The 13,233-nt window shown below is 41.6% G+C and overlaps 1 protein-coding gene across 9 annotated transcripts in view; it reads left to right on the top strand.

Annotated features, from left to right (window-relative positions):
• Window positions 1-13,233, top strand: part of LOC111933764 (glypican-5-like) — a 370,583-nt gene that overhangs the window by 62,132 nt on the left and 295,218 nt on the right. For 8 of the 9 annotated variants that reach the window (XM_086843678.1, XM_086843672.1, XM_086843674.1 and 5 more), the window contains one exon: window positions 3,384-3,545. The exons of the other annotated variant lie outside the window; for it this stretch is intronic. In XM_086843678.1, coding sequence (XP_086699804.1) covers window positions 3,437-3,545 — 109 coding nt within the window. In that variant the 5' untranslated portion in view covers window positions 3,384-3,436. The remainder of the gene's footprint in view (window positions 1-3,383; window positions 3,546-13,233) is intronic. 9 annotated transcript variants of the gene reach the window in all.

The raw sequence follows: 13,233 nt of genomic DNA, 5'->3' as shown, positions 1-13,233 counted from the left end.
AAGATTAAAGGAGACCATACTGCTGTCTTCAGCTCCCTTTAGGGAGAAAATAGAGAAAGTGGAGTCACTTTCTTGTAGGTACATGGCTGTACGCTGAAAAACCACAGATGTGAGTTGGAACATGGGGAATTAGATAGAAATTTTAAATTTACTTATTTTACTATGAGTGTAGTCAAATACTGAAACAGGTTCTGAGAGGCTGTGGTATTGTTCATCTTTGTAGATGCTTGAAACTTGAGTGGATGAAGCTCTTATGTAGTTAGATCTGCTTTAGGAGGAGGTTGAGGTAGAGGCTTCTCCCAAATTACTGATCAGGAAATGAGAGGCACCTTGGGGAAAGCTGGGAAGCAAGTCCAGGAGGGAAATTAGCATGGTGAAATCCTGAAACGATGATGTTGGTAACTTGTGTATTTCAGGAAGGTGCTTTCTCTCTGATGTATTGAATGGATTTGTTCTTTAAAGAAAGGGAGGAGTTTGCCCCTAAGGCTGTGTCTGTCCTGTGGCAGCAAACTCTGAGCAGGGCTAATGGGGTACCCTGGCTCTGGGGGGCTCAGCTCAGCCCCTCGGCCACCCCTCTGTCACTGCTCCTCCCCTCTTCCCATTGGAGAGGGTATTTTTCATCAAGATGAAAGAGATGAGAGAAACTAAATTTAGTATCAGAGTTATTAGAGACATTAAGATATTACTAATGAGTTCTAATTTAATCTCGGCACCCAGGCATGTATAGCAGTGAAACCTTTTATTAGGTTTCTATAATTGTGTTAAAAGTGATACCCTGAGGCTAATACTGGAGCAGATGAGATTGCCAGGCTGTGTGTATGACAGCACTGACCTGACAGTGCTGTGAGGAGAGCAGGGCTTGCTCTGCTGGCCTTTCAGTGCTCTGTGTTTTACATCAGGCTCCTGAACTGTCAGGGGCTTAGTGCTGTTTCTATTTAAGAGCGCTGGTTCTATTTAAGAGCGCCTTCTGTGACATTTTGGCTCTGGACCAACAAATCCCAGTCTTCAGGCTCCTGGAGCGTTCATGGGAGGAGATAGTTGGCTGGGGAATCCCAGGAGAGCAGTTCCAGCTGAGATATCCATATCCTTAAAGCTTTCTGGAGGAGAGGCAGGTTCCCGTGTGCCTGGCTTCAGAGGGGAGTGCTGGGGACAGCACTGTCCGCACAAAGCTCCTGCCATTTCAAACCTTTCTTGATACAGGCCTGAGCTTTGCAAAGCCCCGTGGAAGAAGCCTGCAGAGGGGTGCTGTGAGGAGAAATGCTTTGGGTGTTGGCATGTCAGCACTGCAGGGGCCGAGCAGCACTCAGAGCCCCTGTGCCCGGACCCCTGTTTGGGGATGGCCGCGTTGCTCCGCGGCCTGTATCGCAATTTCAGTGTGCCTCTGTGTGCCAGCTCAGAGCAGTGCTCCTTCCCTGACCTCCTTGTGACAGCACAGACGTGTTCAGGGCCTGAGCTGGATCAGGGAACCCCTCCAAGTTCAAATTAGCCTGTCCAAGAAGCTAATTTCAAGCTGGGACAGCTTCTGTGGCGGCCGGGCGCAGCAGAGGTGAGGAGCGTGCAGCCCTCCAGCTGCTGCTTCTGCCAGGGCCTCCAGCAGGGTTTGGGGCTCACACTTGTGAAAACGAGGTTCACTCACTTAATAAATTATAAAAGGTTTAATATCAACAAAAAGACAATTAGGAGACAAAGATAATGAAGCACAGGGTTAAAGCAGCCGGGTGCCCTGGTGTGCTGCCAGGAACACACCTGATATCTTTGGAACACTCCTTTTATCCCATTCTGCTGTGGGGTTTTAATGCATATTCATATTTTTCCAAGAGGTATTTTGCATGACTACGCCCTGAATCCGCCTTATTAGAGCATGCATCTTAAAGATTTCCCTTTATCACATTTTCATTTGGGCTGGGGTTCCTTCTTCTGCAGCCGGTCAGTGTTAACAGCAGCCTGGGCCCCATCATTTGTTTCCTGGAGGTTATCTTGCTTTGCACAGACAGGACATTGCCCCAAAATCCAAAATTCTTCTTGACCTGTGCCTAAGACTTGCTAGCAGGAGAAAAAGAAAAAGACATAGCAGAAGCATATAACATATAACATTCATCTTAATACTTGTGAAAGCCAATATCACAATATGGATTTATAACACACTGCAGTGGGGAGAGTTGTTGTTTCCCATTTCTGAGATTAGATTGAAGTGTGAAACAAACACACCTCCAAACTGGTGTCCTGATTCAGTTCAGTCTGTGACAATGTCATCTGTTTGCAAACTAACATACAAATGTAGTAAATTGAAATATTTTACTTTGTTTTTGACCTTCTTGACATGAATTAGCTTCACTTTCAAATAAGAGCGGCTATAAACTGGAAGCAATATTTTCTAGTCAAATGAGATGTTTCAGCTGACTCAATGTTTTTAATTTTTTTGCCCTGGTGAAGGGAGATTTATGGAAGCTTCTCCCTGTGGGTTTGGTCTCAGGACCAACTGCTTGAGGTGAAGGGAGGGAAGCCCCTGACACACTGTCACACTAAATACTGTGTGACTCTTTGGGCTCTGCTATTTATGTGCACCCCTGCTTTTGGATTTGCTTCCTTAACAGCCTCTTGCTTTTTTTCCCTCCCCTTCTAAAAACATGGACCTGTGGAGCATCAGAAAATACTCATCTGCAGTCTGTACCAGATCCTTTCTGGCACCTGCAAATCCTGTGGTATAGAACAGACACTGAGTGTGTCCATCACAACTCTGTGATGTAGCTTTAAGTTTCCTTACCAAGGATATTAAACTTACTGAAACACATACAAATATGGAATGATTTGAGAAAAAATAAAAACATTCTACAAGAATGAAGTTTTTAATCAGCTTTCAACTTTTTCTCTAGTTGCAAGGTGAGAGTGATCGCAGTGCTTTAGATTTTATTTTATCTTTTGGTGAGCTCAGAGATTTTTTTAAGAGTGTAAGAGGTGAATGGGTGATTCCTTGAGGCTCAACATGGGTGAGTATTGGATCCTAATTTGAGGCATGGTTATCACTCACAGGTTCAAGTTTTGGTACGTTTAGTAAAAGGTGTTCAGTGGAAATACTGCCCCTTTGATGGTGGAGCTTCATGACAGTGATACTGTTGTGCCCCTGACTGGGTTCAGGTAACTTCTGTGCCCAGTGTTCTTAACAGTGTAAAATAGTTTATCAGTTGATAATCTCATGTTACTCAAATGAAATAATCCCAATTTTGCGTCCTTCTGACAGCAGCTGAGTTTCACACTGTCATTTCTTGTGGGTTTTGTCTTGTTTCAGATTTTAAAATGTGGTGTTTCTGATGTTAGGATGCATTGCTTTCATGGCGGAAGTTCAAGGGTTTTCTAATTTTTTTGTTTTTCTTGTTTGCTTTAAGAGTCAGATTTACAGATCTGTCAACACAGGGCACCAACGTGTTGCACCAAAAAAATGGAAGAAAGCTACCAGGCAGCTGTCCGAAGGGAGAGGACTCAGAGCATCCAGGCACTGAACTTTGAGCTGAAGTACATGATAGTTGGTCACATCACAGCTTTTCAAGGTAGGAAACTTTGACTAATTTATAACAGTAACCTCTGCAATCCAAAGGAAAGCTCTTATCTTTATTTTTCATTCCTCGTCACTGCCTTGTGGTTTGCTTCTTCCCAGTTCTTTGATGATTGTGCTTTTGGATAGAGGTGATGGCACTTAATCTTGACTGGTATGTTAAGCATCTTCCTAAATCTAATTAGGAATAGATTTGAGACCTTGTTTTTGGGGTTAGTGTGGAATTTTAAAGGCGTTTCCAAGTATCTTTTCAGTGCCTGCTGGTCGTGCTTTTTGATATCCTCTTGCCAAACCATTTTTTGGGTATAGAACATTAAATGAAGATGCATTTGTTTGTTGATGCTGAAAAATAAGCACTCTAATTGCTATGTCAAATGAGAATACAGCTCTTGCTTCACAACAAAATGCAAAACCTTGCCCTAGCAGGCACATACCAAACTGTTTAGTTCCTTCATACAGGTGGTTATGGTACTGTCACAGGGAGGAAAATGCTTGGGTAGAACTGTGCACTGCAGTGTTGAGTACTGGAGGCTTTTCTCTAGAAGGGCTTTTAAATATAGGCTGTGAACTTGAAACTTATGAGAGCTGAGTGATTAAATCAGTCAATGGGTGATGAATCCAGCTTATTGACCTCTGTGGGTCTAATTAGGTGCTCAATTTTAACTCTGCTTTGCCATGTTCAGTGCTGAGCACCCTCATGGAATGGCTTTTGAAATGAAGCTGGAAGTTATTAAAATACCAAGTGTTGAGGCCTAAATGATTGAGCCTATTGTTAGAAGTCAGGTTTTATCAGTAGTACCTTTTAATGTCTGGTTTCTTCCATCTGAGTGAAAATGCTATAAATAAAAGATCTGAGTGACAGCTAATAAAAGACAGCATATTATCTAAAATTGACAATAAGTGATGGTGGAAGTCTGAAAGAAACATGAAGGGAGCAAGAGAAATTTTCTTCTTCTGCTTTTGTTTTTTATATATATCCTTTTTACCCATGAGTGAGAAATGGTATTTTGGTTTATTTTACAATTAATTTTTGGAAATGTTTGATATCCCCTTTCATTAAAGAATTGGCTTGGAGGGCACTTCAGAGGAGCACTGTAGTGAAAGGGTGGCTGTTGGCATTGTTAAATGCTGGTTATTCATTCAAGCAATCTTTCAGTATTATGACTGAATAAAGGTAAGGTCAGAATAGATTAACCTACCAGCCCCTTTAGGTCAAGCCAGAGGCTTTATTGTCCATTGCTGATGAAGCCTTTTGATGGAATGAAAGGGGTAGTTAGACATTTCACACAGTTTAAATTTACAAGCATTTTCTGGGAGTGGGTAAATAGGTTGTTTGTTGTGACTTGCTGTGGCTGGCCTTCTGTCTGCATTAGGTGGGAATACTTGAAAAATGTAACTTTGCTGGCTTGCATTGGGAGCTGCTTTTCTTCTTTGGTTTTGTCCCAGGTGTCAGTGAAAAGCCTCTCCCTTTATCTTGTGCTGGGTAAACATTCTGTTGCTAAGAGTGGTGCTGTTCCAGACATTTACTGAGAAAGAAGATCTTTGCATTGAATTAGCTCTGTCCTTTTGGTCTGTTTTCACTTGTTGCTATTTTGAATGATAAAGTGAGTGTGCCAGCAGCACATTTTACAGTCGGAGCAAATTAAACCCTGATTTTAGAAGCTTTCAGATGCCTTTTAAATCTCATGTTTCTTGCAGCAGTGAGAACTGACTCAGACTTACTGAAAAATAGGACTTTATTCATTGGTATGGAGTGGTGTTTACTTGTACAATTTTCATGCACAATTTGCTTTTATATATACACACTTCTAGTACTGTTGGTTTAGTCAAAGCAAAGCAGTAGTTAGCCTTGCTGCCTGCTTCTGAGGAAAGGAAATTTTAGCTGCTTTTTATGCACTTCAGGCAGACAATATTGTTAATATTACACCAAAACTGATGAAATAACTTTCAAGATTACTGTGGTGTAAGAAAAGGATTTGCAGTAGTCCATCTCTGAGAACATCGTGGTGGGAGTTAAATTTCACTGGGAAAAAAAGACAAATTTTTTGTAAGGAAAGAGACATCCAAAGAGAATGTTGGGGCTTTTCATTTTTTTTTTTTTTTTTTTTTTAGTTATACCTTATGTTCTTTCAAAGGAGCCAAAAGGCAGTTCTGGGGACATTTAAGTGCCACAAGTATTAATAATAAGGAGCTTCCTCACGTGGGTAGGAGTTTTGATACGAATTTGGTTAAATATCCCCTCTACACTGCCTTGGCACTGCAGCTGGCTGTGGGTATTTTGGACTTGAAGAGATACTGTTTTGGGTTGTCTTCTTGAAAGTGAAAATGTTATTTAAGTAGCTTTTCCCACAGCTGAAATAAGACAGTTTTCACAGGTGCTGGATTTGGTTGTGCAAAATAATGAATCTGTAAGACCTGATTAAATATATCACAGCTGTGGGCAGGCTTGTTGTATTTGGGCTAGTGCCCAATCCTTATATATGGACAGCTTTAGCACCAAGGTTCAGTCCCACTATTCTTCCCCTTAAAGTATTCAGTATTAGCAAGTGATTTTTGTTCAGACACTTTAATAAATCAAGCTCCTGCATGGATGTGATTTGCCTGTGTCTCAGCTGCTGGCAGCACTGGTCTGAGTAGGAAGAGCCCCACTGGCACCAGTTGCAGGCTCAAAAATGCCCTCCCCATGAAAAAGAGGAGGGGAGGAAGGGCCAGAGGCAGGAATGGAAGGGTCAGCTGACTGCTTGGGACGTGCAGCATCAGAGTCAGCTCCTGTAAAATCTTACAGCAACACAAAACCTGGGGTCTGCCACGCTGAGTGCAAGCAGGGCCCTGCGGGAGGGTCTCAAGGAAAGCCTTCACTTTCTCCTCATCTTCTGCTCCGTGGTGGAGCCTCAAGGTCATAAACCATGGCTTTAGTCCCTCTCCAGGTGCTCCAAATGGAATCACAGACAAGAGGAGTGCATGAGATGAGTAAGGGACCCAGGCTGTAACAGGAGCAGTGTAAGGGAGGAGGATGTGCCTGTTGTGATGATCCTCCCTCCCTGTCAGTCTCTCTCTGCCTCTCCACAGCTGGCTTTACTGTAGATGCATTTTGGAGCAGGTCACTATGTCCCATCCAAAGATGTGCCTGGCTTTGATGCTGTGGCTGCAGCCTGAAATGCCCAGCAGAACTATTTAAATGAATGATGAAACAGGACACATTCATTTTGTGTCTCACTTTTCCCTGTGATAACATGAAGATTCTATTTTGAACTTACTGTTTTCTTTTAGGCTTGAATGTAAACAAATGCATTGTTTTAGATGGATGGCTCTGGGGTGATGATACCTGTTACTTGGCAGAGTCTTCCATCCTTGCCCCAGTTTCCTCATGCAGTCCCTGCACTCCTTGGGGACACTTCCAGGTATGGCAACTGCTTCATTGTTAGTGGATTAGGAGTGATGTGGGTGTGCAGGCTGAAAGGTGCTGTCAGAAGAGGTGTCAATAATCTGACAGGAAAGCTTTGTTGTGGTCAGGCAGCAGAGGGAACCTGGCCTCCCTTTTCTGTGTCCTTCATGGAGTGCTAACAGGTGCAAGGTTAAGGACCCACAGACAGCTTGGCTCTGCTCCTGTCATCATCTGCTGAGGCTAATTTGAGGTAATGAGAACCCAAACACTGCTAATTTATTTGTTCTGCCTGTGGTCTCTGCAGAGAGGCAGAACAAGTACTTTTAAAGCTACATCACTTTTCAGTCACCAAATCAGCAGCTATCAGAGATCCGGTGAAAAACATTGAGCTCAGCAGTTTAAAGAAGTTACTGTTCTCTGCACTTGTTATTACAGCAGGCAACAGGAATTGTTCACTTAGCCTCTGAAGAGAAAACTTCCATGAACGAAGCTTGTTGGTCATAAAGCACTAATTTGTCATGCTTTTCTAAAATAACATTCATTTGACCTTGAGGGTTGGGTGCTGGGACCAGTTCCAGTGTTCTCCCAGCTACAGGAGGGAAGGTGAGCTTTGGAGCTCTGTTCTTCTCACTCCTAACCCACAGGGTTTGGCAAACCTGTGCTCACCCTCTGCTTTCTGTGGAATGGGAAGATGCTGGTTGGGAAAGCACCTTGCTGCACTTCCCAATAGCTGCAGTTGCCCTGACATTGCAGTGCATGCACATTGGTTGGTCCCGTTGCCATCTAATCCAAGCAGGCAACTTGGGAAGGACGAATGAATGATGGAAATGATGGAAAGGCAAGCTTCTTGTAGCAGGCATGGAGTCCAGAACTTCTGGCTGTCAGTAAAATGCCTGGAAGTTTATGCCTACTTTATCCACAAAGTCCTTAGGCACAAAGGTTTTCCTCTGAAAGCCTCCATGGGGAATGGGGATGACTGGATGGTGTCAGGGGATCTTGGATGGAGTGGGCCCATTAATCAACTGATCCAAACTCTCCCAGAAAGGAATAATACACTACACTGCACTGTGTGGAGTCAAAAACATTTTCCATTTTCATTTGGCTCTGTTGCATTGTTGCTGATAGTTATTTTTGCTGAATTTCAGAATATCAGCTTGAAATAGGGGTGTCTGGTTAATGGTGCTGAAGTGCAGTGACATTTACAAAACAAAGACTTGGCTGTAGAAGTGCACTCTGGTTTGAAGTAAATTACTACATGAAGTGTAGCCACAATGCTGGAGATGGATGCAATCCAAAATCAATGAGCTATTTAAAAAAAAACCCCAACCATCACCAGCAGAAACCTGCCAAAGCTCACCAGCAGTCCTTCTGGTTCCTGTTATTTACTGCTGGATTATAGAAATGCAGAAGTGTTGTTTTCTAAATAGGTTTTTGGAGTCCTGTACTGCTTGGCCATTTACTCAGACAAATTGTTACCCACCCTTCTCCACTTGGTTTGTACTCTGCTGACCTGTGAGCTGAAAGTTGCCAGGATGCAGAATTTAGTTTTGGCTCTAGGCAATTTTTTTTTTCCTACAGAGAGAGAGGCTCTGCTGGAGTGTTTGTGTCCCCCTCCTGCTCCAGAGCACCAGTGGATCTGTGTTCTCCAGCAGGAGTGAGAGCTGGGTTTGTGGATGCAGAATATCCCTTCTCAGCTGGGAGCTGCCTGCTGCTGGAGCATTGCTGGCTGGCTTCACCCCCATGGCAGAACCAGCCTTGTGTCAGCTGCTGCTGAAATGGAAGCACAGCCCTTGACTGGATTCCCTCTGTCTCCAGACCTGAAGCACTGCTGGAAGGTACCTCAGAGTGCCTGTGCTGGTGCTGCAGACAGAGAAAGGGAGAGGCTGGGAAGGGAAAGTGTGTTTCCTGAACATATATATACCACAGGATCCCTCTAAAAAAGGTGTTTTCTAGATTTCTAGAGATTTCTAGAGACCTCAGAGGGGAAAGAATTTTGTCTCATTGTAGTCTCCAGAGGTGTTTGCTGCAGGAGTGAGAGATAATCCTTTTGTCCTTGGTCTTGGCACGGTTGGGTGATTTTGCCCTAAATAAGGGCATGAATAGGGAAATCTATCAGAAATATGAACATGCTTCCCTCTTACCCTTGAGACTGATAATTCCAGAGCTTGCCAAGTCTAGGCCAACATGTACCAATTATCCAGTGGTTTACTTACCCCTTGTTGGGCTCACTGTCCCTAATTCCTTTTTGCCCAGGTTATCTTTTGGTTGCCACAACAGAATTGGGGTTATTGACTATGTGCTGATGCTGTTTAATTATGCTTCAGGCCTCCTGGTTTAAACACACTGCCTACTTGTTCCACTGTGTCCCTTGATCCTGAAATTCTGCCATTACAAATATATTAATTGCCTATAAATTTTTGTCTTCTATATGCCATGTGTGATTTTAGAGCCCAGGGCTTTGGTAAGATTTCAGTCTTTGCATGTGGGGTGATGGAAAGGGGGTATTAAATTATTTTCTGTAATTATCCTTCTCTCAGCAAAATAAAAAGTTTACAGTGTGCTGTTCCCTAATGCTCTCACCTTTTATCTTCTGAATGTGTGAAATTAAAAGAAAATCTTGGTGGTGGGCCAGGGACTGTGAGTAAATATTAACATTACATTGTGAATGGAGATTACTGAACTTGCTGTGCAGCTTATGTGTTCTGTCTAAACTTTCTGAATGGTGTGAGGTGTGAGGTGGTACCTTTTTTTGGCTGAGGGACTACCTGTGATGCTTTGGAATGATACCTTTTCAGAAGTTGTGTGTACATTTTTGTCAGGATTCTAGACTGAAATTGATGCTTTCATGCTGTACATTACTGAAATAATTAATATATTTCTTACTTGGTGTCTTGTATTGTTCCATTTTTTATAGAAATTGAAATCACTGTGATCTGCTGTTTAGGAAATTTACTTTATTTCTATGTACAAATTGAAAATTAAATGGGGAAAATCCCCAAATAAACTCTCACCTTTAAAATTTTTCCTGTAGTGCCTATTAAACATAAAATGAGCATGTGCAGAATTCCAGCCTCTCATTTCCTCTAAGATTGTGTGCCTCTAGATTTTTCCCATATTGTTCCATTTCCCATAGGGTACATTACAAAAAGCATATATCTGATAGCTTTTAATGGTTTTCACTGTTTTTTTCAAGGTTATTTAAATCATACTGAAAAGATGGTTTCCCTAATCAAACTACTGATTCCATTCTGTGTTTCCTTAGTAGTGCTCCCTTCCTGCACCTAAAATACACCTTTCATCCTGTATTTTCCACTGTAACCCACCCTGCTGCTCACCTGTAACCTAAATGCCAGGTACTGTCACAGGCCAGTAATTCCAGCCTTTTCTCCCAGTATAAAAATTCAGATAGGTGCAGTTTTGGCTTTTCCTGTGCTCCCTTTCACCTTAGAGATGTGTGAGCTGCAAAGATTCTCTGTGCTTTTGCTGCCTGATTTATCCACCCGTGATGCTGGTGTTTATCAGCATCTCTGACTCCTCTAGAATGTAAATAACTGTTGATCCCAGTAATTTCTGTGTGTTTCTTTGCATTAATGTATCCCTTGGCTGCTGCTTGTCATTTGGGCAGCTTGTTAGAAAGAAGTTACAAGTCTTTAAAAAAACACAGGAAAAATCAGAGGAATAATGGAGGAAATAAGAAAATTCTGATGACTTTATGCTTTCAAATCAAGTGGAAAAATAAATGAAAACCTAAGAAGGATGTTTAATTCTAGCCACAGAATGGAAATCATTGTTCTGCAAACCAAATTTAGTGATGATCATGTCCACATAAGTCTTGATAGGGTAACTACAGCTAGTGACTGTACTGTTAATAGTGGAATTCTCCTTAAACACAGGAAAACCCTCCATTAAATCTTACCTATTTCACTGCAATGACTTTTATCCAGTCAGCAGTCACGCTTGGGAGTCCCCAGCACTGTGAGCAGCTTGCTGTTTCAAGAGTTGTTGTGTGCAGGTTTGGGTTGTGAAGTGTCAGTTCTTTCTGAGGAATGCCCATGCAGAGCTCTGCTTATGGATACCTGGAGAATACTGCCAGAAGCTTACACTGGAAATCATTTTATACTTATCAGTATTGAAGTTTTTGGCTGGTTACTGGAACTGCAGTGCTTTGGCTGCTAGCAGGAATGCTGTATTGTTTAGATGTCTTTCTAACATTCAATTTATTAAGTACAGATTTTACAGAACTGTTTGGCCTGAGGCTTTGAAAGGACAGGATGATTCCATGTGAAGTGGTGAGTGAAATAAACACTAAATACATTTAAAAGGAAACAGCAAATCATCTAGATAAGATATCATCTGTTTAGCCTTGATAATCATCGTGTAAACTTGCCTTCCTGAGCTTGTCTGGCTGAGGCTGCCATTTGATGCTTAGAATGCCAGCAATTTGGGGCAGGGACAGTCTCTTCATCATCTATTTATAACTGTTTTTCAGGCAATGTGGGTAGGGCATCTTGGTGCTACAAGAAGAAATCTAATGAACACACAGATATTTATCATGTGATCATGGATTTAGTTATCTTCGGTCCCTGTCCATATTTCACCTGTTGGGGTTTATATTTATCTTTTTCTTCCTCTGTGTTCTCCCTGCTACCTTGTCAGGCTGTGTTTTCTGACTGTATTTTCAGAGTAGAAAAACCTGGTGGAACTGTAGCCCTACAAACTAATGAGATGTTAGTTGTGAGATAGAAAACACAAATATAGCTGGAGACAAAGTGTTCATTCATTAAATAAAAACCAAAAAACCCAAAAAGCCTGCAAAAGCAAAGTGAGCAAATGAATCTGAAGGTTTGGCTACCTGGTATCTCCTTTTTTCTTCTGGAGTTGCGCACCTAATTCCCAACCACGTTGTGAAATTTCTGTTGTCTCCTTCCTGTGGACCAGAAGATGGGAGGTTTTCTTCCTTTATTTCCCTTTCGTTCTTACGTGGTGTTTCCATCAGGAAATTTCCATTATTATTGCTCAGTCTGATTTCAGCCCAGTGATTCTGCTGCTGGCTTTGGGAGTGCTTCAGGAAATCTGAAATCCAATTGTTCTCCGTGCAGTCCAGTCTCGAGTTCTCGCCTGCCAAAGTCAGGCTGATGTTTTGAGAAAGAAGTGGGTGAAGACCTGAGAAAGAACATGTTCTGACAAATTTTTGAATAAGAATGTAAGTGTATGAAAATCCTGCACAAAGTATTTGTTTTTTAGTTTTTACTTTTATTCCAAAGTGGTTTTTGGAATAAAAAGACCACTGACTGTCAGTTTGGGGGTATTTCAATGATAATTCAGCTTTTTATTAAATACCCTTCTCTCCCAAAGATGATCAATTGTTTAAATTCCTTTTGTTGTTTTATTACTCCTTTTTCTGTGAATTTTAAAACAGGAGAGGCATTTTCTTAGGCCATTTCTGGATCCAAAATCGTAGATATTTTTTGGGCAAGAGTATTGGTACTGTAGTATTGTAAATACAGGGCAGTTCAATAAAAATAGAAGTAAAACCTTTATAGATAACTTGGTGCAAAAGGACTAATTTACTGGAAATTCTTCATTTTCACCATTGTATTTTCAGGCTTAAAAAGAAAATTACTGAGACTGCAAGGTTAAGAGAGCAGAATCACAAAGCAAGTATGTTTAGGGGAGCACAGGAAATAGAAATAGATTCCCATCTCAGCTCTGTGCCCCAGTGATGGTGGCATTTCAGTTTGCAGTGTGCCAGCTCTAGACTGAATGGATGACTACTGTACTCAGAAAATTAATTTATTTTTTTAAAGTTTACATCTACACTGTCATTGGAGTTTTTTGGCCTTGATTTAGAAGGCAAACGTAGAATGACTTAGATTATTTTGGGGGTTTTTAGCCAAATTAATCTGTTATGCAGATGTAATGTTTTTCCTTTTAGAGTCATTTGAATGTATCCTTTTTAAACAATGCTGTGTGACATAATTACCTAAACCATTAGGTGTGTTTAGTGGTAAAAAAAAAAAGAGGAGAAAGTTTTCACCCAGATATGAACAGAAAGTGACTTGTTGCTGTTGTGGGGTATTTTATTTATGGGCTGGGGCTGCATATGAAGCCCAGTCGTGGGAAGATCACAGTTCCTGTAACACAAGAGACAGAAGCACAGATAGATGGAGGCTGTGTAAAAGCAACAGGATCATGGTTTTCAGTGGAAGAGAGAGCGTTCTGAGTTATGTTGGGATTTTTAGATCAGATTTCAGAATTGGTGTTTGATATTAGTTCATCATTTTCTTGATACTCTGGA

The sequence above is a fragment of the Cyanistes caeruleus genome, chromosome 10 (assembly GCF_971803275.1).
Source record: "Cyanistes caeruleus chromosome 10, bCyaCae1.hap1.1, whole genome shotgun sequence".
Classification (NCBI taxonomy): Eukaryota; Metazoa; Chordata; class Aves; order Passeriformes; family Paridae; genus Cyanistes; species Cyanistes caeruleus.
This window is presented reverse-complemented; position numbering and strand designations above follow the sequence as displayed.